At 53.4% G+C, this 22,097-nt stretch overlaps 1 protein-coding gene across 3 annotated transcripts; it reads right to left on the minus strand.

Moving 5' to 3' along the window:
* Positions 1-14: 14 nt before the first annotated feature.
* Positions 15-22,043, minus strand: RUVBL2 (RuvB like AAA ATPase 2). Of its 3 annotated transcripts, none has more exons than XM_055237202.2 (15): positions 21,594-22,043; positions 16,153-16,207; positions 12,181-12,236; positions 11,102-11,243; positions 8,424-8,553; positions 8,203-8,269; positions 6,335-6,441; positions 6,154-6,247; positions 5,616-5,739; positions 5,143-5,237; positions 4,926-5,044; positions 1,339-1,458; positions 792-921; positions 254-368; positions 15-124 (listed from the first exon to the last, which is right to left on the minus strand). In XM_055237202.2, exons 1-15 carry the CDS (start codon positions 21,603-21,605, stop codon positions 99-101), a joined length of 1,392 nt encoding a protein of 463 aa, XP_055093177.1. In that variant the 5' UTR covers positions 21,606-22,043; the 3' UTR covers positions 15-98. The 3 variants fall into 3 exon arrangements, with proteins under 3 accessions (XP_055093177.1, XP_063471790.1, XP_063471789.1); XM_063615720.1 differs by having other exon boundaries at positions 21,615-21,687; XM_063615719.1 differs by having other exon boundaries at positions 15-368; positions 21,594-21,965.
* Between the last annotated feature and the right edge of the window lie 54 nt (positions 22,044-22,097).

Consider the following 22,097-nt stretch of genomic DNA (forward strand, 5'->3'; position numbering starts at 1 on the left):
ACACACAGGGTGGGTCCAGCTTCCAAACCATTTTATACAAAGTCACAGTGTCAGAACTCTGGTAGAAAACAGGGTGGGGTCGGGGGATGACGTCCAGCTCAGGAGGTGTCCATGGTCTCGCCTTCTGTGGGGAGAAGGAAGGCCACATGGTCAGTGTCGCCCCGGGGCAGGGCCTGAGCCTTCTAGGCCGAGCTCCCTCTGCCTCCCTCTGAGGCTGGCTCTGGCAGTGCGGGTGTGGGGTGGGGATTCTTACTGAGTTCATTGAAGAGGAAGGCGTCCTGGTACTCCTTCATGTACTGCGTGGAGCGGGACTCGTCCAGGAAGAGTGAGTAGACCCGCTTGATGTCATCCACCTGCACTTCTGTACCCTAGAGGAGGAGGGCGAGTCCTCAGTTGGGCCCCTCTCCGTGAGGCTCACGGCACAGACCCCAGCGTATGCCACCTCCATGCTCTAGGCAGCAGAGCGTGGCATGTGAGGGGAGGGCATTCTGGGCCAGACTGCCTGGGTTCAAATCCTGCCTGGCCATCTCCTGGTTGTGGGCCCAGCCTCTTCATTCCCCAGTTTCTTTATCTGTAAGGTGGACCTAACAGCATCTACTTACAGTCAACAGAGATCTACTGAGCACCTACTATAGGCCAGGCTGGGCGATACAGAAGCCATCCTGAGGGATGAAAATTCCCTGCCTCTGAAAATGTACATTCTAGGATGAAACTGGAACCCTGGAAGCCCCTGAAGTACTGCGTCACTCACTGCCGCCATCTGGCCCTGCTGGCTAATTCAGCCGGCTGACCTTGCGTTTCCGGCACACCAGGCTGGCAGCTGTGATGAGCTGGATGGCGTAGCGCAGTGACGTCTCCAGCCCGATGCGCGTCAGCACTGTGTAGGCGTCCTCACTCATCTCCACATCTTCCTCCTCACACCTGCAAGCAGTGGGGGACAGGGGTGGCTCAGCCAGGGCCCAGCCTCTGACTGCAGCAGAAGTGGCCACAGCAACCCTCTGGCTCTTCCCCACTGGGAATATGTGGCGCCTACATCTTAGAACCATAGAATGCTGAGGCTAGAAGAGCCACAGAGACAGGGGCTGGGCTGGACCTAAAACCTAGGCCTCCTGGCCACCCCCAGGGTGCTGGCCCCAACACTAGTCACGGGTACCTCGCCTCCCTTTCCCACCGTGGCTCCTGCTCCTGGATCGGAGGCCACTGTCTGGGTGCCCGCTCAGCCCTCTCTCTTGCAGGCCCAGCCACCATGCCACTCTGCCAGACCTCAGTGTCAGCATTTGTCAAACAGGGTACACCCCAGCCCTGCCTCTCAGGCGCACGGCCTGGTCCTGCCCGCACCGGATGCGGAGGATCTGCTTCGTGTCTTTCTCGCTGTAGGGGGTGGTGGAGACGATAAGCAGCCGGTCCAGCAGGTCTATGGGGATGCCGTGAGGGCTCTGGTAGCTGGTGCCCCGGATTCTGAGGAAGAGGCAGAAAGAGGGGGCTGTCAGGGGGATGTTCCCTCTTCAAGGAACACTCTCACCTCCCATCACCACCCACTCACAGGGCCCAACACCACTTAACCTTTAGCTCGCGTCTCCTGTCACATGATGACATCACCCCCTGATGACGCAGCCTTCCACAACTGCGTCAGTCCCCCAAGGGCACCTTTCCGCAGAGCTGGGCTGCTTTAAGCTAGATCTCTGCCTCCAGGATTACTGGTCAAGGCCCCACTGCCGTGCTCGACATGAAGCTTCACAAAGGAGGGGGCTGCACCTGTCTTGTTCCCTGCTGCAGCGGGGCCAGCCCAGGGCTGGTGCCAGGGGATACAGTCAGCTCCCCTTATTCACAGTAGTGAGGTTCTAGAAAGTCATCGTGAACACTCCAGTTAGCTGATCCTGAGCCACTGCTCCTCGTGGAACACAGGGTTAGGCGCTCTCGAGCCTCTGCTTACAGAATTTTCATCAATCTATATATATATAATTTGGGTCTATGTGTGTTTTCATTTGTGTGTTTCTGGTTTTTTTGGTTTGTTTTTTGAGACTGAGTCTCACTCTGTTGCGAGGCTGGAGTGCAGTGGCGTGATCTCGGCTCACTGCAACCTCCGCCTCCCGGGTTCAACCGATCCTCCTGCCTCAACCTCCCGAGTAGCTGGGTCTACAGGCGCCTGCCGCCACACCCAGCTAATCTTTTCTTTTTTTTTTTTTTTTTTTTTTTTTGAGACGGAGTCTCGCTCTTTCACCCAGGCTGGAGTGCAGTGGCGCGATCTCGGCTCACTGCAGGCTCCGCCCCCCGGGGTTCACGCCATTCTCCTGCCTCAGCCTCCCTTGTAGCTGGGACTACAGGCGCCTGCCACCTCGCCCGGCTAATTTTTTGTATTTTTAGTAGAGACGGGGTTTCACCGTGTTAGCCAGGATGGTCTCGATCTCCTGACCTTGTGATCCGCCCACCTCGGCCTCCCAAAGTGCTGGGATTACAGGCGTGAGCCACCGCGCCCGGCCCTAATTTTTTCTATTTTTAATAGAGACGGGGTTTCACCATGTCGGCCGGGATGGTCTCATTCTCTTGACCTCGTGATCCGCCCACCTTGGCCTCCCAAAGTGCTGGGATTACAGGTGTGAACTACTGCGCCTGGCCTCATTTACGTGTGTTTCTATTTCCATGTGTTTGTTATGTAACATCACTGTTTATTCTCTAACATGGAGCTCATGTCAATAGCATTCTAACTTGGGCTCAGCGAAGCGTCTATAACACGGCATTTCCTCCGTCAGGCATCACAGCCTCCTTGCACTTAGAATACTAGACAGCACTTCAGCACTGTGCACAGGGGACAATTTAAATGGCAATATCACCAATAAATGGCCCCAAAAAGTTTAAAAAAAAAAAAGGCACAAAAAAAGTGACACTTTGGGAGGCTGAGGCGGGCGGATTGCTTGAGCCCAGGAGTTTGAGACCAGCCTGGGCAACATGGCAAAACCCCATCTCTACAAAAAAAATACAAAAAAAAAAAATTAGGCCAGAAGCAGTGGCTCACCCCTGTAATCCCAACACTTTGGGAGGCCGAGGTGGGCAGATCACGAGGTCAGGAGTTCGAGACCAGCCTGGCCAATATGGTGAAACCCCATCTCTACTAAAAATACCAAAATTAGCCGAGCGTGGTGGCGGGTGCCCGTAATCCCAGCTACTCGGGAGGCTGAGGCAGGAAAACTGCTTGAACCCGGGAGGCAGAGGTTGCAGTGAGCTGAGATCGTGCCACTGCACTCCAGCCTGGTGACAGAGCTAGACTCCATCTCAAAACAAAAACAAAAATTAGCTAGGCATAGTGGTCCATGCCCATGGTCCCAGCTGATGAGGAGGCTGAGGCCAGAGGATTGATTGAGTCCCAGGGGTGGTGTGTGTATGTGTGTGTGTGGTGGGCACTGAGGCTGCAGTGCGCCATGATCGTGCCTCTGCACTGCAGCGTGGGCGACAGAGCAAGACCCTGTCTCAAAGAACAAAAGTGCCAAATGTAAAACTAAATAGAATACAACAAGGACACTTATTTACAGCATGAGCGCTAAAGAGAGTAGGCAGTGTTGCCTCATCCACACTCAGCTGGGAAAGTGGGTGTCAGGCAACTTGAATTTGTTGCGGAAAGCAGGGCAGATATTTATTTGGGGATTACAAATAAATCTTAGCAAGCGAGGAGATTCTCAGATATGGAGTCTACGAACAATCAGGGCTGCCCGTAGCTGCTGCCTCCCACAGGAGGTGCCCCTGGGCAGTCCCCAGGCCCTGGCCTGCAGTTTCTGTGAAAACACCGTCAGCCCTGGGGGTCTCTTCCAGTGTCCAGCCATCCAGAGACCAAATTCTGGCCCTGCTACCTTCTAGACTTGTGACCTGGGCAAGTCACTGGGCCTCACTGTCCTGCCCTGTAAAATGGGGCTGAGGTGATATCTACCTTCTGAGCTTCTTCCGCGGATCCAAGGAGTTAAAAGAGCCAAACACAGAGCCAGGCACAGCGGCCCACCATCCTCTGTAGGGTGCCCGCTTCTTCCCTTTTGTGATGCCCACCCCAACCGCCCAGTTTCAGCTGGGCCCATGGCTGCAGGGCTGGAGCTGACAGTCCCCAGCCTTCTTTGCCACCAGGTACGGCCCTGAGCCCGAGCAGTGCTGCGCAATGGAATGTGGGTGCAAGGGTGGGGTGCAGCCTGTGGATCACAGCCTATGGGGGCTGCCTGCCCTCCACATCCCCCTGCTTCCTGCGGGCCAAAATGTGGCAAGGTGGAGAAGACAGCCAGTGGGCATGGTGGCAGGTACCCATAATCCCAGCTACACAGGGTGCTGGCAACACCTGGGAGATGAGGTTCCCAGGCTTCAGCAGAGCACAGTACCCTCTGTGTCACGGGAATCTGTCCCCGGCATCCTCGGGCCAAACACAACACTAAGAGTTCCCGTGCACGGGGTGCTGGCAACACCTGGGAGATGAGGTTCCCAGGCTTCAGCACAGCACAGTACCCTCTGTGTCACAGGAATCTGTCCCCGGCATCCTCAGGCCAAACACAACACCAAGAGTTCTGTTAATGAAATTGTTGGGTCGAAGTGACTGAACAATCGTAGTTTATGTTATGTCTAACAGATGTCACTGTGCTTCCCTCAAGATTAGAAAACATCCCACAGCACTCCTGTGAGTTTCCTGCAGCACCCTGGGGTGCCTCGGCACGCAGTTTGAAAACTGCAGCCTTGGGGGCTAAAGGAGCAGCAAGACAGAAAGGCAGCAAGAACACAGTCTCTGGGCTTCCTCTGGCAGCAGAGCTGCCTCCTGCCCGCCTTTGTAAGCGAAGAGCGCACACTGCAGTCACGCGTCCCTCCCTGACCTGGTGTCAACACAGGCTCCCGTTGACCCTCTCACCACACCCACTCCCAGAGCATCCCGTTTTCCCCAGAGGCCCCTGTGGCCAGCTCACCGCGTGATGCCGCGGTTGGTGGCCATGATCAGGACAGGCGCCATGTCACTCTCCAGGGCCCGGTTGAGGAAGGAGAAGCTCTCGATGTCCAGCATGTGGACCTCGTCGATGAACAGCACCTGGGATTGGGGTGCGTGTGAGAGTCACCACCTGCGCCCGCACTTCCCCGGCCCACCTCCACCCCACCGCCTGCCCCGGCCACGTCCTGGGTCCTCACTCCAGGGATGATCTCCGCCTTGCCCTCCTCGCGCCACTCGGCCACCTTGGCATTGATCTGCTCGCGGACTTCTGACTTGATCTCCCCTGTGTCACCTATGGGAGGCACAGGTTGCATCAGGGAAGTCGGAGAGGAGGCGGGTTCCAGGGCCAGAGTGTGGCTAAGACAGAGAAGGGTGATGCCAGGGATGGAGGAAGGGGAGCAAAGCAAGGAGGGACGAGGAGCCTGAGACATCCCCAGAGAGGAGGAACAGAGGCAGAGAACACAAGAGGGGAGAGGGCAGGACCACACCCCATCACAGCATCAGCAGGGGTGGGGACGAAGCGGACTTGCAGGTGGAGAACAGAGGCAGCCACGGGCCGGAGTTACAGGAAACGGTGTGGAGCAAGTGGGCCCCGCTCGGAGTGCAGAAACAGAGGGAGCCCGAGGGAGGCTGCTAGGCCTGGGGCAGGGCAGGGCAGGAGGGGCCTCACCTGAGAAGAGCGCCAGGAAGCCCTGGGTGCGGGAGTTGATGACGTCGATCTCGTGCAGGGACACGGTGTGCACCACCTCCTTGCGTTTCTGGAGCTCCCCATCTGGGCACTGCACGAACTTGGTCTATGGGGCGGGGGTGGGGGAAGAATGGAGGAGACAGGGCAGGGAAGGGCATGAAGGGGGCCCCTAAAGCCCTCTGTCTGGGGGAGACTGGAGCTCCAGGAAATGGAGCTGGGAGGCTAAATAGGGTCATCTGGAAACCCCAGGCCCAGGAAGTAGTCAGGACTAGGGGCGTTCCAGAGCTCTGAGGGTCATGGGGGCTCCCGGAGGACCTCAGAAGCCACAGGCCACATGTGGCGATGCGAAGCTATAGTGCCAGGCTGAGGGGCCCAGCTGTCCTAGGGTTACAGGGAAGACCCAGGAGTACCAGGACAAAGAGTCAGGGAGACAGGAAGATCCAGACCCCATGGGTCAAGGGGGTGATAGGAAAACACCCCAGTGCTGGGGGCGAGGGGATCCTGGGAGTCCTGGCCACACCTGGGAGCCCATCGCATCGTAGTCACGGGCACGTGTGAAGGAGCGGCCCAGCTTGGAGATCTTGCCCGTCGCCTTGTCGATGGTGATCACATCCCTACAGGGGGATAGGGGTGGGGTAAGGAAAGGAATGGGCCCAAGCTCGCCCATCCCCCTGGCTGCCTGGCATGGCCCGAATGCTCACCCGGCCTGGACCTTGTCCTTGGTCAGGGACTCAATCATCTTGGTGCCCAGGTCGTAGATGGTCTCCATCTCTGTGGTCTTGAGGGTCAGTTTGCCCACCTTGGAGCCCTGAGAGTGGGGACAAGCCAGGGATGGGGCTCAGAGAGGGCCTTGATGTTGCCCCAGTGCCCCCAGTGTTGAAGAGCTTCTGGCTCTGCTCCGGCCTCTGCTTATACAGCTTCAAAACGGGCACAACACAAGGAAGCTCTTCCGGGAAGAGAGACAGTGTGCTCACCAGCCTGACGTGGTGATGGCTCCGCGGCTGAACACGTATGTCCCAACTGACCATACTGGACACTTGCAATGTGTACAGCTTTCTGTATGTCAATTAAAACTCAATAAAGTTCTTTTTTTTTTTTTTTGAGACGGAGTCTTGCTCTGTCGCCCACGCTGGAGTGCAGTAGCGCGATCTCAGCTCACTGTAAGCTCTGCCTCCTGGGTTCACACCATTCTCCTGCCTCAGCCTCCCGAGTAGCTGGGACTACAGGTGCCCGCCACCACGCCCGGCTAATTTTTGTATTTTTAGTAGAGATGGGGTTTCACCGTGATAGCCAGGATGGTCTCGATCTCCTGACCTTGTGATCTGCCCGCCTCAGCCTCCCAAAGTGCTGGGATTACAGGTGTGAGCCACTGCGCCTGGCCAAAACTCAATAAAGCTCTTAATAAAAATAGTAAACAGGCAGGGTGCGGTGGCTCACACCTGTAATCCCAGCACTTTGGGAGGCCAAGGCAGGCAGATCACAAGGTCAGGAGATCGAGACCACAGTGAAACCCCGTCTCTACTAAAAATACAAAAAATTAGCCGGGCATGGTGGCAGGTGCCTGTAGTCCCAGCTACTCGGGAGGCTGGGACAGGAAAATGGCGTGAACCCGGGAGGCAGAGCTTGCAGTGAGCTGAGATCGTGCCACTGCACCCCAGCCTGGGCAACAGAGCAAGACTCCATCTCAAAAAAAAATTATAATAAAATAAAAATAAAAAATAAAAATAGTAAACAAACAACATGCCTAAAAAATAAAGTCTATCAAAAACAACATAGGCCCGAGGTCTTGCAAAATTGCCACAGGTCACACTTTGACATTCCTATTTTATACCCAAATACAAGGTGTTTTTGTTGATCACAAAATCAGAAAACACTTTTGCTATGCAAAAAGGAGAAAACAGAAATTGTAAAAAACAAAACAAACAAACAAAAAGGCCAGGTATGATGGCTCATGCCTGTAATCCCAGCACTTTGGGAGGCCAAGGTGGGCAGATCACGAGGTCAGGAGTTCGAGACCAGCCTGGCCAACATGGTGCAACCCCGTCTCTACTAAAAATACAAAAATTAGCCGGGCGTGGTGGCACACACCTGTAATCTCAGCTACTCGGAAGGCTGAGGCAGGAGAATCACTTGAACCCGGGAGGCAGAGGTTGCAGTGAGCCGAGATTGCACCACTGCATTCCAGTCTGGGGGACAGAGGGAGACTCTGTCTCAAAAACAACAACAAAAAAAAGAGAGAGCAAATCACCCGTATCATGTAAGCTGGGCAGTACATGCCTTTCGGCCACAGAACGGGTTTTGAAGTCTGTTGGGTTTTGAGGTCTGCTGGGAACTCAATAACAGATCTCTCTCATTATTTTACTGCCTCAGTTTCTATTGCCCATAATGTCCCTCATAAGGGGATAAGCCACTGTCAAGTTAACTGACCTCCTACTGTAGGCATGTACATGGCTCTAGTCTGCAGCTAGAACATTCCATGGGATTCTGACCTCAGTGAAGACCTGACATCTACTCTCTCCAACGCTGGCGCTGGAGGTGGCCTCAGCAGGGTACAGACTCGCAGACTCACCGTCCCTGTTGCCGGTCGATCAATCTGGATCTCCACCACCTCCCCTTCGATGATCTCCGTCTCCTCCCTAGCCAGAGAGCAGATCTGAGGAGACAGCCTGACACCCGGGCCCTCAGGAATCACCAGCTTCCACGAGCTCTGGGACAAAGGACTAGCCGCCCGGGGCTCGGGGTTGCTCCCAGGCTCTGGGGACTGGCACCCGCCTCGGGTCCCCCGCTTACTTGATGCGAACGCCAATGGACCGCCGGAAGGCCTGCGTCAGCGCCTCGGTCTTGCTCATCTCCAGGGAGAAGATTTCACTGCCGGCGATGGCTGTGAATGGCGTGTCAGGGCCCAGGGCCTGCGCCATGCCTGGGAAGGAGGCAGTCTGGGTAGGTGAAGCCGCCCTGGCACCAGGTCCCCGACACGTGCTCTGTGGCAAACTAGCTCTTCTCCTACCCCAGGAAAGAGGGTTCAGTGCCATCCTACATGTAAGGACTTGGCTCCGAGCTGAGCAGAGCCCTGGGGAGGGGGAAGTGGAGGGCGGGGTTCAGCCACGAGGCAGACAGTGAGTGAGAAGCCAGGGAGGGCAGGTTGCTCCGGCAGGCCTGGCTTAGAATCCCACATTGCCCAGAGGGTACAGCCTAGAACCTCACCACACCTCAGTCTCCCAGCCTGTACGAGCTGTCTAGCCGCAGAGCTGGGCGAAGGGGACCAGGGACGAAGGCCAAGGAGCCGACGTAATAGCTACAAGTGATGAAGGCAGACTGCCTCGGTTCCGATCCCAGATCCACCACTTAGTGCAGTTGGTGCTGTGTGATCTTGAGCGATCTCAACTGCTCCCTGAGCCTCAGTTTCCCCGTCTAATGGGGATAATAACAGAACAGGTGCCGGCATGGGATGACACCCTGCTTAGGAGTGACTATGGGCGGGCAGGCAGGCACTGGTGCTCAGCAGTAACACAGTTGCACAGCCTGAAACTGGCACAGGGCGGGGCCCGCTCTACTGCCTGTGGCCTGGGGTGGCTGGCAGGAAGCAGCGCTGTCTCCAGCAATGGCTCTGAGCGCCAGACCTTTCCTTCCAGCTCCCTGGCCACAAGGTTTGGTCCAATGTAGGGCACGCCCTTACAGACAGGCCGACGCCACACCCTCCTGCCCAGTGTCAAGTGGGACCTCTTCTTAGTCCCCTTTGTGGATGCACAATGGCCCTCATCACAGAACTCAGCAAGTATCTGCTGAGGACTGAGTGGACGAGCATGGCCTATGCCATCTGGGGACACCAGGGGTCCTCTCTGCCTCTTTCATTAGACTAAGGAGCATCCCCCCCAGGGCGAGGCTGGCCTCACCCCAGTGCTGCCCAGTACAGGGTTTGGCCTGCAGGAGGCTTTACCCAGGAGACACAAGAAGAGGAAAGGCGAGGCCAGGCACAGTGGCTCACGCCTGTGATCCCAGCACTTTGGGAGGCCAAGGCAGGCGGGTGGATCACCTGAGGTCAGGAGTTTGGGACCAGCCTGGCCAACATGGTAAAATCCCATTTCTACTAAAAATACAAAAATTAGTTGGGTGTGGTGGCACACATCTGTAATCCCAGCTACTTGGGAGGCTGAGGCAGGAGGATCACTTGAACCTGGGAGGCAGAGGTTGCAGTGAGCCAAGATCACACCATTGCACTTCAGCCTGAGTGACAGAGTGAAACTCTGTCTCAGAAAAAAAGAAGAGGAGGAAAGCAGAAAGGATGGAGGGAAGGAAGGTGCTGTGTGTGCCACATTCTGGGCCTGGACATGCTGTCCCCAGTGTCTGCCCAGAAGCCTCCTGGCCATCCTACTAGGCTTAGCTCAGATATCCGCTTCTCTGGAAGCCTCTACTGACAAATGCCACCACATGCCCTGTTTTCCTACCAAGGTCAGGAGCCTCCTCTGTCACGTGCTACCTCCATTGTAACACATGTCGCCTTGGAAGGGATCGTGTTCATGACCACCTCCTCCAGACCAGGAGCTCTTTGAAGTCAGGCCTTGGTCTAACTCATCTATGGGTCCCCAGTGTCCAGTCCAAGGCCTGGCACCCCAACAGGCACTGCTTTATCTTCACTGAAGACCTGGCTGTTAACTCTGATTCTCCCTGCCTGGCCCCAGCCTCAGCACAGAGGTGGGAGTGAGTGGGAAGAGCAGTGGGTTAGGAAAAGCTTCAATGGGGCAGAGATGCTGAAGTAGGGTTTTGAAGGATAAATAGGAGTTCAACAAGGAAGAAGAGGAACAGCTGGGAGTGAAAAGATCATAAACCACTAGTGGACTGCAACACAGACTGCTGGGTGACTCTTCAATACCCACCTTCCCCTTCTTCCTTAGTTCCAGAACCCTCATTTTCTTTCCTTTTTTTTAAAAAAAATTTTTTATTTTTACAACAACCTCTTGCCCAACAGAAGAATCCTCATTTTCTTAAGGCAAAAATGGTCCAAATTATGAAATTTAAAAAAACATTTAATGTGCCAGCCTCCCCTGAAGCAGAGTGTGAGCATGATTAAATTCTAGTCAATGAGATATAAGCAGAAGCATGGAGGATTTCCAAGATGACTGCTTAAAAGAAGCCAACTGGAGGGGGTTCATCCTCATGGCAACTCCTTTCTTCCTGCTGCCTGGATTATGAGTGGGGAGGCTGGAGCTCCGGCAGCCCTCTTGGAACACGACGTCCTCTTGACACTGGAACCAAGTGCAGAGGATGATGAGGCAGGAAGATGGAAGACCTCCTGGAACTGCTTAATATGCCCCAAATGGCCTACCTCTAGATTCTTCCACGGGCGAGAATGAATCCTGAGTGTTTAAGCCACTGCCATTTTGGGTCATCTGTGAAATGCGGCTCATCCTGACCCTGACTTACACAGGAGTTATTTAGCAGGGAACTCCCTGCCCTGGGAGGTTTCTTACCCATGGCGATGGCCGTCTTCCCCGTGCCTGGCTGGCCAGCAATAAGGACTGCCCGCCCAGCAATCTTCCCTTCCCGGATCATCTCCAGCACCACGCCGGCTGCCCGCCGTGCCGCCAGCTGACCCACCATGCCCTGCGAAGCCTGTGGGTGGGAGGCAGTACATTAGGTGATTTCCTATGGGGCTACCACGGCATTTCTACCACATCCTGGCTAGTGAGATGGAAGCAGACATTACTAGCTGGGACTTCCAGGAAAAGCCAAAAAAGCTTTCTCCACTTTTTGTTTTTTTTTTTTGGAGACAAGATCTCGCTCTGTCACCCAGGCTGAACTACAGTGGTACGATCATGGCTCACTGTAGCCTTGACCTCTAGGGATCAAGAGATCCTTCCACCTTAGCCTCTTGAGTAGCTGGGACCACAAATGTGCACCACCATATCCAGCTAATTTTTTAGATTTTTTATAGAGATGGGGTCTCACTATGCTACCCAGGCTGGCCTCAAGCTCTTAGGCTCAAGCAACCTTCCCACCTCAGCCTCCCAAAGTGTTGGGATTACAAGTGTGAGCCATTGCACCCAGCCTAATTTTTTTTTAAGGTGGCAAAGCAATTGCTACCCACCCCCAATTTTTTTTTTTTTTTTTTTGAGATGTCACCCAGGCTGGAGGGCAGTGGCACAATCTCGGCTCACTGCAACCTCCACCTCCCGGGTTCAAGCAATTCTCCTGCCTCAGCCTCTCGAGTACCTGGGATTATAGGCGTGCACCACCATGCTCGGCTAATTTTTGTATTTTTAGTAGAGATGGGGTTTCACCGTGTTGGTCAGGCTGGTCTTGAACTCTGACCTCAGGTGACCCACCCACCTTGGCCTCCCAAAGTGCTGAGATTACAGGCATGAGCCACCACACCTAGCCTAACCAATTCTTTAGTACCAAGAAAACCCACGTGTGGCTGAAGTTTATGGGTATGTAGCCAAAGGTCCAGCAGACCGTAACATAGTCCCCACACTCCCCAGGGCCCTGGGTACCCACTACCCAAGACCTTCATGGAGAGGCCCTCACACCCCAGCCTCCTCTGCTCTACCTGCCGAGGCTCCAAGGCATCGTCCAGCCCCAGTCCCCGGATGTGGGAATGGGCACCTATATGAAGGGAAAGAACAAAGACTCAGTTACTAGCCAGCTTGCCGCACGTATGGCCTAACCCCTCAGAGCCCTGGTTTCCTTCTTTGTCAAAGGGGTGGGTGGGAGTAGCGAGCAGGGGTTGGGGGAATGAAGGGGCACATGGGAAGGATATCCCAAAAGCCTCCCTAGGAAGATGGCTGAACGTGGTAAATGCTCAATGAACGGGAGCTGCTCTGAGGATGCATCCTAGTTAAACAAAAGTCACCGAGGCCTGATTAAGCACATAATTGTACCAAGAACTAACCACAAGGGCTAATGATCACAATTACTTCGTGTTTATGGCTTACACAGCACCCACATGTTTTCAGTTTATTCCATATGACCCTGCAAAAAAAGAGCCCTGGCTGGGGCCGGGCGCAGTGGCTCCTGCCTGTAATCCCAGCACTTTGGGAGGCTGAGGCGGGCATATCACTGGAGGTCAGGAGTTCGAGACCAGCCTGGCCAACATGGTGAAACCCCGTCTCTACTAAAAATACAAAAATTAGCTGGGCGTGGTGGCAGACGACTGTAATCCCAGCTTCTCAGGAGGCTGAGGCAGGAGAATTGCTTGAACCTGGGAGGTGGAGGTTGCAGTGAGCCAAGATTGTGCCACTGCATTCCAGCCTGGGTGACACAGCAAGACCTGTCTCAATAAAACAAAATAAAATGAAACAAGAGCCCTGGCTGCTATCACCCTGAAAACACTTCTGGGTATCAAAATGGCAACAATCCCAGAACCTATTGATATGAATAGGGAGGGAGCTCAGAGAGGTTAGGTCCCATGCCCCAGTCATACAGCCAGCGAGAGGGGAAGATGGGATTCCAATGCTTTACATTAGATGAGGGTTGAGCAAACCTAAGCCTGGAGGCCAGCCACCTGTTTTTGCAAATAAAATTTTATTGGAACTGGGCGCGGTGGCTCACGCTTATAATCCCAGCACTTTGGGAGACAAAGGCAAGCAGATCACCTGAGGTCAGGAGTTCGAGACTAGCCTGGCCAACACAGTGAAACCCCGTCTCTACTAAAAAATACAAAAATTAGCCTGGTGTGGTGGCATGCACCTGTAGTCTCAGGTACTCGGGAGGCTGAGGCATGAGAGTTGCTTAAATCTGGGAGGTAGAGGTTGCAGTGAGCTGAGATCGCCCCACTGCACTCCAGCCTGAGCAACACAGCGAGACTCCATCTCAAAAAAAAAAAAAAAAAAAAAACAACCAAAAAACCTTTGTATTGGAACACTGCCATGCCATTTCATTTATATACTGTCTGTGGCTGCCTTCGCACTGCAAGAGGAGAGTTGAGTAGTTTCAACAGAGGAAAGATTTACCATCTGACCCTTTAAGAAAGATTTGCTAGGGGCCAGGCATGGTGGCTTACGTCTGTAATGCCAGCACTTTGGGAGGCCGAGGCGGGCGGATCACGAGGTCAGGAGATCGAGACCATCCTGACTAACACAGCGAAACCCCGTCTCTACTAAAAATATAAAAAATTAGACGGGCTTGGTGTTGGGCGCCTGTAGTCCCAGCTACTAGGGAGGCTGAGGCAGGAGAATGGCATGAACCCGGGAGGTGGAGCTTGCAGTGAGCCGAGATTGCACCACTGCACTCCAGCATGGGGGACAGAATGAGACTCCGTCTCAAAAAAAAAAAAAAAAAAAAAAAAAAGGAAGATTTGCTGACCCCAGTGCTTGACTGTGAGCACCCCAAGGGAGGCTCCTGGGTGCAGCTAGTCTCTACTGGGTCCTCAGCTCACAAGCAGTGCTTGGCCCTTCATCTTTTTTTTTTTTTTTTTTAAATTTATTATTGTTTTTCAGCCAGGCGCGGTGGCTCACGCCTGTAATCTCAGCACTTTGGGAGGCCGAGGCAGGCGGATCACGAGGTCAGGAGATGGAGACCATCCTGGCTAACACGGGGAAACCCCGTCTCTACTAAAAACACAAAAAATTTGCCAGGCGTGGTGGCCGGCGCCTGTAGTCCCAGCTACTCGGGAGGCTGAGGCAGGAGAATGGCTTGAACCCGGGAGGCGGAGCTTGCAGTGAGCCGAGATTGCACCACCGCACTCCAGCCTGGGCGACAGAGTGAGACCCTCTCTCAAAAAAAAAATTTTTTTTTTTTTTTTTGGAGACGGAGTCTTGCTCTGTCGCCCAGGCTGGAGTGCAGTGGCGCAGTCACATCTCACCACAGCTTGAACCTCCTTGGTTCAAGGAGTTCTCCCAAGTAGCTGGGACTCAGGCATGCACCACCACTGATGGCTAATTTCTTGATGTTTTTCTTTTTTAGAGACAGGATCACACTATGTGACTCAGGCTGGTCTTGAACTCCTGATTCAAGCAGTCCTCCTGCCTCCACCTCTCAAAGTGCTGGGATTACAGGCGTGACCCATCGTGCCCGGCCATACTTGGCACTTTTTGTTTGTTTTTGAGATGGAGTCACTCTGTCACCCAAGCTGGAGTGCAGTGGCACGATATTGGCTCACTGCAACCTTTGCCTCCCAGGTTCAAGCCATCCTCCCTAGTAGCTGGGACTATAGGTATGCACCACCATGCCTGGCTAATTTTTGTATTTTTAGTAGAGACAGGGTTTCACCATGTTGGCCAAGCTGGTCTCAAACTCCTGACTTCAGGTGATCCACCCGCCTTGGCCTCCCAAAGTGCTGGGATTACAGGCGTGAGCTACAGCGCCCAGTCTTGGCACTTTTATTTATTTATTTATTTAGAGACAGAGTTTCACTCTTGTCACTCAGGCTGGAATGCAATGGCATGATCTTGGCTCACTGCAACCTCCACCTCCTCGTTCAAGCAGTTTTCCTGCCTCAGCCTCCCGAGTAGCTGAGATTACAGGCACGCGCCACCATGCCCAGCAAATTTTGGTATTTTTAGTAGAGACGAGGTTTCACCATGTTGGCCAGGCTGGTCTCAAATTCCCGACCTCAGGTGATCCAACCACCTTGGCCTTCCAAAGTGCTGGGATTACAGGCATGAGCCAATGCGCCCAGTGCCCCGGCACTTTTAATAGATGAAACAGTGTTGGCACACAGACCCAAAGTGCTTTCTATGAACTACCTTATTGAATCTTACATTAACTGATGAGGTGAACTATCTTAGCTTCATCTTGCAGATAAGGAAACTGAGGCACAGAGAGGAACTAGTCCCTGGCCACATGGTGGAAAAGTGGCAGCGCTAAGCTCCAGGAATCCAGCGCTGGGTTTCTAAAACCCATGTTCACAGCCAGGAGCCCTTACTGCCTTTCTCGGAGGCGCTGAATGAGTGAGCCTGCTGCATGAATGAATGCGGTCTCTTCCCTGCCGGTACAGCTCTTTGTGAGAGCGCACCCTGCTGGCCTCACTGCGTTCCAACTTCCTGCTCTGTGTGAGCCGGGGCCAGTGATTTAGCTGTTCTGAAAATTCAGTTCCCTCAGCTAACAGTTACAATATGCACCTCATGGGGCTACTGCAAGGGTTCCACAGGACGCAAACTCGTGCATTCAGTGGTTATCTCTTGATCATCTGCTCTGTCAGGTCCTGTGCTAGGGACACAGCTAGGATTGAGACAGACCTGGTCCCTGCCCTCAGGGAACTCACCCCACGGTGTGTACTGGGTATATGAGGCCAAACCCAGTAAAGCACCCAGTAAATATCTATGACTTCCAGGCAAACATACCCGGGAACCCCACCAGGATAGCCAGGCTAGCAGCCTGGTCCCCAGTGCATCATCTGACCCAACTCTGGAACTGAGGATCCACCTCCCCCATTAGACAAGGCGAGTGGGGGAATGGTAGTGGGGGGGCAGTTGGTGTGCAGGCCACCTCCCTCTCCATCTTAGGGGTCCTCAATAGGTTTGCTCTGTCAGGGCACATGGCAGGCAGGGCTTAGGTCCTATTCCTGACCCAACTCACTCACCGATTCGCTCAATCCTTGTCACATCACGGATCTCCGGGACTTTGGTTGTGGCTGTCTGGGGGTGCAAGAAGATGTGTCAGAGGACTAGTGTGGTCTCAGCTTTCACCAACCCCTCCTCTGTCCCTCCCATGAGACGGTCCTTTCCACTCCTTCCCCTCACAGGCAGGCGATGGGTCAGGCACCAGTCACCCCCACCCCTCTTGCCTGTCACTGCCTAATGGCTGGTTGGTTGAGCCCCAGGAAGACAAGGACTGTCTGTCTCATCCACAGCTCGGTCCTCAGGGTCCAGCATGTATTTGGTTATTTGGTGAATGAATGAAATCCTCCCTGTTTCTTTTTTTTCTTTTGAGACGAAGTCTCGCTCTGTCACCCAGGCTGGAGTGCAGTGGTCTAATCTCGGCTCACTGCAACCTCTGCCTCCTGGGTTCAAGCAATTCTCTGCCTCAGCCTCCTGAGTAGCTGGGATTACAGGCATGTGTCAACACACCCAGCTAATTTTTGTATAAACACCTAGAGATGGGGTTTTGCCATGCTGGCCAGGCTGGTCTCAAACTCCTGGCCTCAAGTGATACGCCAGCCTTGGCCTCCCAGAGCGCTGGGATTATGGGCATGAGCCATTGTGCCCGGCAAAGTCCTCCCTATTTCTTTTTTTTTTTTTTTTAATTTTTTGAGACGGAGTCTGCTCTGTCACCCAGGTTGGAGTGCAGTGGCCCGATCTCAGCTCACTGCAACCTCCACCTCCTGGGTTTAAACGATTCTCCTGCCTCAGCCTCCTGAGTAGCTGGGACTACAGGCTCACACCACCATACCTGGCTAATTTTTTTTGTATTTTTAGTAGAGATGGGGTTTCGCCCATCTCTACTGGGGTTGGCCAGGCTGGTCTCGAACTCCTGACCTCAACCGATCTGCCCGGCAAGGCCTCCCAAAGTGCTGGGATTACAGGCGTGAACCACCATACCCAGACAAGTCCTCCCCATTTCTAGTAACTGTGAGCTCCATAAGGACAGACACCAACGAGGAGCAGGCATGGAGCTGCACATGCTCTGGGCCCTGCTGATTTCCCAGCATCCCTTGTACCAGGCGGCCCCAGTTCTCAACCACCAGGCCTTGCACATGCTGGCCCCTGAGTCCAGACTGCTCTCCCTGCCCTCTCACTGAATTAGATCAAGTGCTGCCCCCTAGGGGAGGCCCTTTCTGACCACCACCCCTGCCAGGCTAGTTCTAGGACCTCTAGACATTCAGACAGGTGAAAGGCTTCCCTGGGAGCCTGATCTCCCCGTGTGATCTCACATTCCTGAGGGAGATGGATGGATCAATATTCTCGGCTCCAGTGGACATGAGTCCCATGACGGGCATGGCCTGTGTCTCTCTTGTTCACCTCGGGACTCAGTGTCTGTGGTTCGCATAAGTGATACTCCAAAGTGCTGAGCTCATTCACCAAGAATATACCGAGGCCTCCCATGTTGACAGTTCTCCAAAGAGAGGAGCCAGCTACCACCCCTTCTCACATCGGGGAGGGAGGTGAGTAAACACCACCCGGGACAATTCAGGACCCCCCCAGAGGTCCACACAAAACATGGACACGAGTGTTCACAGCAGCACTATTCACAACAGCCAAAAGATAGAAACAACCCACATGTCCATCAGCTGATGAAAGGCGAAATAAAACATGGTCTATTTGTGCAATGGAATATTATTCAGTCACAAAAAGGAATGGAGTTCTTTATTCTTTTCTTCCTTTTTTTTTTTGAGACAGTCTCACTCTGTCACCCAGGCTGGAGTACAATGACGCAATCTCGGCTCACTACAACCTCTGCTTCCTGGGTTCAAGCGATTCTCCTGCCTCAGCCTCCCGAGTAGCTGGGATTACAGGTGCCCGCCACCACACCTGGCTAATTTTTTTTGTGTGTATTTTTTAGTAGAGATGGGGTTTCACCATGTTGGCCAGGCTGGTCTTGAACTCCTGACCTCAGGTGATCCACCTGCCTCGGCGCCCCAAAGTGTTGGGGTTATAGGCGTGAGCCACCGTGCCCAGCCAGGAATGGAGTTCTGATACATGCTACAACGTGGATGAACTTTGAAAACATTATACTGACTGAAAGCCGCACACGAAAGACACGTATTGTATGATTCCATCTATATGAAGTAGCCACAATAGGCAAATCGATATACAGAGAAAGATTAGTGACTGCCTAGAACTGAAGATGGGAGGTATGGAAGGATTAGCGGTGACAGGTAAGAGGCATAGGGTTTCTTTTTGGGGTGATGACAATGTTCTAAAATTGACCGTGGAAATGGCGGCACAACTCTGTGAATATACTAGAAAACACTGAGCTGTATACTTTAAATGGGTGAATTATGTAGTACGTGAATTCTATCTCAATAAAGCTATTAAGAAAAAAAAACAACAGGCTGGGCGTAGTGGCTCCCACCTGTAATACCAGCACTTTGGGAGGCTGAGGCAGGCAAATCACTTGAGGTCAGGGGTTTGAGACCAGCCTGGCCAACATGGTGAAACCCTGTCTCTACTAAAAATACAGAAATTAGGTCGGGCACGGTGGCTCACGCCCGTAATCCCAGCACTTTGGGAGGTCAAGGCAGGTGGATCACTTGAGGTCAGGAGTTCGAGACCAGCCTGGCCAACACGGTGAAACCCAGTCTATACTAAAAATACAAAAAATTAGCAGGGCGTGGTGGCAGGTACCTGTAATCCCAGGTACTTGGGAGGCTGAGGCAGCAGAATTGCTTGAACCCAGGAGGCAGAGGTTGTAGTGAGCAGAGATCATGCCACTACACTCCAGTCTGGGCAACAGAGCAAGACTCTATCACTAACACACACACACACACACACACAGACACACACACACACAGATACAAAAATTAGCTGGGCGTGGTGACGCACACCTGTAGTCCCAGCTACTCGAGAGGCTGAGGCAGAAGGATCATTTGAACATGGGAGGCAGAGGCTGCAGGGAGCCAAGGTCACACCACCGCACTCCAGCCTGGGAGACAGAGTGAGACTCTGTCTGGAAAAAAAGAAAAAACAAAAAAACAATCCTGGATGGTGGATCTTTGCGTGTCTGTTACATTATTTTCTGACACTTCGGGATAGTTCGTAATTTCTAATAAGGAAAAGGAAGCCTAAGAAACTAGCATGCTAACCAAGGCCACCCATCCCCAACTCTCATTCCTTCCCACAGGTTTGTGTTTTTTTTTTGAGACAAGATCTCATTCTGTCACCCAGGCTGGACTGCCGTGGCTTCCACCTCCCAGGCTCAAGCAATCCTCCCACCTCAGCCTCCCAAGTAGTTGGGACTACAGGTGTGTCCCACCACATTTGGTTAATTTTCTTTTTTTTCTTTTTTTTTTTTTTTGAGACAGAGCCTCACTCTGTCACCCAGGCTGGGGTGCAGTGGCACGATCTCAGCTCACTGCAACCTTCATCTCCCAGGTTCAAGCAATTCTCCTGCCTCAGCCTCCAGAGTAGCTGGGACTACAGGCCTGTGCCACCACACCTGGCTAATTTTTTTTTGTATTTTTAGTAGAGACAGGGTTTCACCATATTGGCCAGGCTGCTCTCAAACTCCTGACCTCGTGACCTGCCCGCCTCGGCCTCCCAAAGTGCTGGGATTACAGGTGTGAGCCACCACGCCCGGCCTAATTTTCTTACTTTTTTGTGGAGACAGGGTTTCGCTATGTTGCCAGGGCTAGTCTTAAATTCCTGGGCTCAGGCAATCCTTCTACCTTGGCCTCCCAAAGTGCGGGATTACAGGCATGAGCCACTGTGCCCAGCCCACAGGTCTTTCTTCTCTTCTTCCCCCAGAGAGGATATGCAGTTATCTAGCCCACAGGAAGCCTCCTCCCTCTGGAGCCAATCGTTTAGACTTTCTGGCCATCAGTGGTCACAAGCTTTCCCTGTCACTGTGTGAACCTTCTCACCTACTGTCTCCTATAGGAAGCTGGAACCCAGGAGCACAGAACATTACCCGCAGACTACAAGCAGAAGACTAGGCATCCCCGTCCCACAAAAAAGACATGAATCCAGGAATCCCAAATTCAGCTCTCTCAACATAAACAGGCCCCTTACCAAGGACTGTCTCCTACAAAGACTTTCTCTTTCACCATAAGTCTCTCCAAAACCTTGCTGCCCACTGGCCCCATGAAAACCAAGGTCATTTCAAAACTCAGCACCCACCATCCCCTCATACTTCCAATACTTTCTCCACAGAAGTTCTGGTCATAGCCTTCCTCTTCTACTTCCCTATCCACCTCCTCCTCCTCCTTGCCCTGGTGAGAGCAACAGACTCAAATCTCATCCCCAGCTACCAACAACTTTCTCCCCCTCCCTTCCTCCATCTTGACTGGGATCATCATGGAAATTGAGGCACCTGTAAGCCCAGCCCGGTCCCTAAGTTCAGGTCACATCACTTTTTTTTTTTTTTGAGACAGAGTCTCGCTCTGTCGCCCAGGCTGGAATGCAGTGGCGCGATCTTGGCTCACTGCAACTTCTGCCTCCCAGGTTCAAGCGATTCTCCTGCCTCAGCCTTCTGAGTAGCTGGGATTACAGGCCTGCACCACCACGCCTGGCTAATTTTTGTATTTTTAATAGAGACAGGGTTTCGCCATGTTGGCCACGAACTCCTGACCTGAAGTGATCCGCCCGCCTTGGCCTCCCAGAGTGCTGGGATTACAGGCATGAGCCACCACGCCAGGCCAAAATCACTTCTTTATTCAGGTAATTGAGGAGGTGCCAGGCCAAGTTTCCTGGCCTCTCCTTCATTCACATGTATTCATTCATTCAAATATTCAAGTGATAATTTATTGAGCATTTACACTGAGACATAACCCGTGTGAAATACTAGAAATATGAAAATGGCCAAAACGGTAGCATGACAAGATCCCGATTTCTGGGTCCCTAATCCTTTAGTCCTCTCCACTAAGACTCTCTTGTTTCTTGACAATTTCTTCCCACTAAAGGCTCACTAGGCGCCCTCGCGCTCTCAGACACACAGAACAGGTACCTGCCTGTGCTTCCAGCTTGGAACTCAAGTGCCATTGGCACCACTAACAATCCAAGGCTCCCAAATGGCTCGAAGCGCAAGGTCCCACAACCCTCCTCATCACACACTGGCGCCAAGGACTGCGGAACTCAAGGACTGGCGCCAAGAGGATTTTGAAAGTTGGAGTTCCTATAGCATGATGGGGCCAGACCTGAGATTCCGGGATCCCAGCCCCCTCCCCGCCTCAGATCCAGAAGTCCAGCCCCCATGTCCCCTTCTCCCCCAGATCTGAGAGGCCGAGCTTCCTCCTCCTTCAGACCCAGAAGTCTGAACCCCCAGATCCCTCCTCCCTCAGACCCAGGAGTCAGGGCCTCCAGCATCCTCCTCTCTCAAACTCAAGACTGAGAGCTCGCTCCTCACCCTCCATGCACCCACACTTACAACGGTTGCCATGATGCTCACCAACCGCCAGAGTCCTAGCGGAAACGGAAAAGCGCGAGAAGCGAGATGTTCTGGCTCCTCTAGGCTAGCTGGTTCTTCAAAGATCTCGATGGTTCCTCATAAATATGTAAATATTGCGGGGGCGTGGCGGGACTTTAGGCCCCGCCCTCCCACCGAGGCTGCGCTGGAAGACGGGTGTCAGGAACTCCTGGGTCCATTCCCACTGCCTCCTGGCTCCTCTTCCTTTTGCTCAACCCCACCACCGCCCCGCTCAGGCCGACTGCAAAATTCTTAGCTGTTCTTTGAGTAACCACACGTCCTCCACGCTCCTTTCCTCTTTATCCCACCCTCCTCCTCCTCCCCACTTTGAGGCCTCCAGCTTCAGATTGACAGAGCTGAAGGCCAATCGTTTCCGTAGAGCGCAGCGGCAAACTCCGCCTCCTGGAGGTCTCACCGCTGAGGCGGGGCCGGGACACAGCGACTCCAACCCGCTCCACCAATGAG

Source organism: Symphalangus syndactylus, chromosome 13 (genome assembly GCF_028878055.3).
Source record: "Symphalangus syndactylus isolate Jambi chromosome 13, NHGRI_mSymSyn1-v2.1_pri, whole genome shotgun sequence".
NCBI lineage: Eukaryota > Metazoa > Chordata > Mammalia > Primates > Hylobatidae > Symphalangus > Symphalangus syndactylus.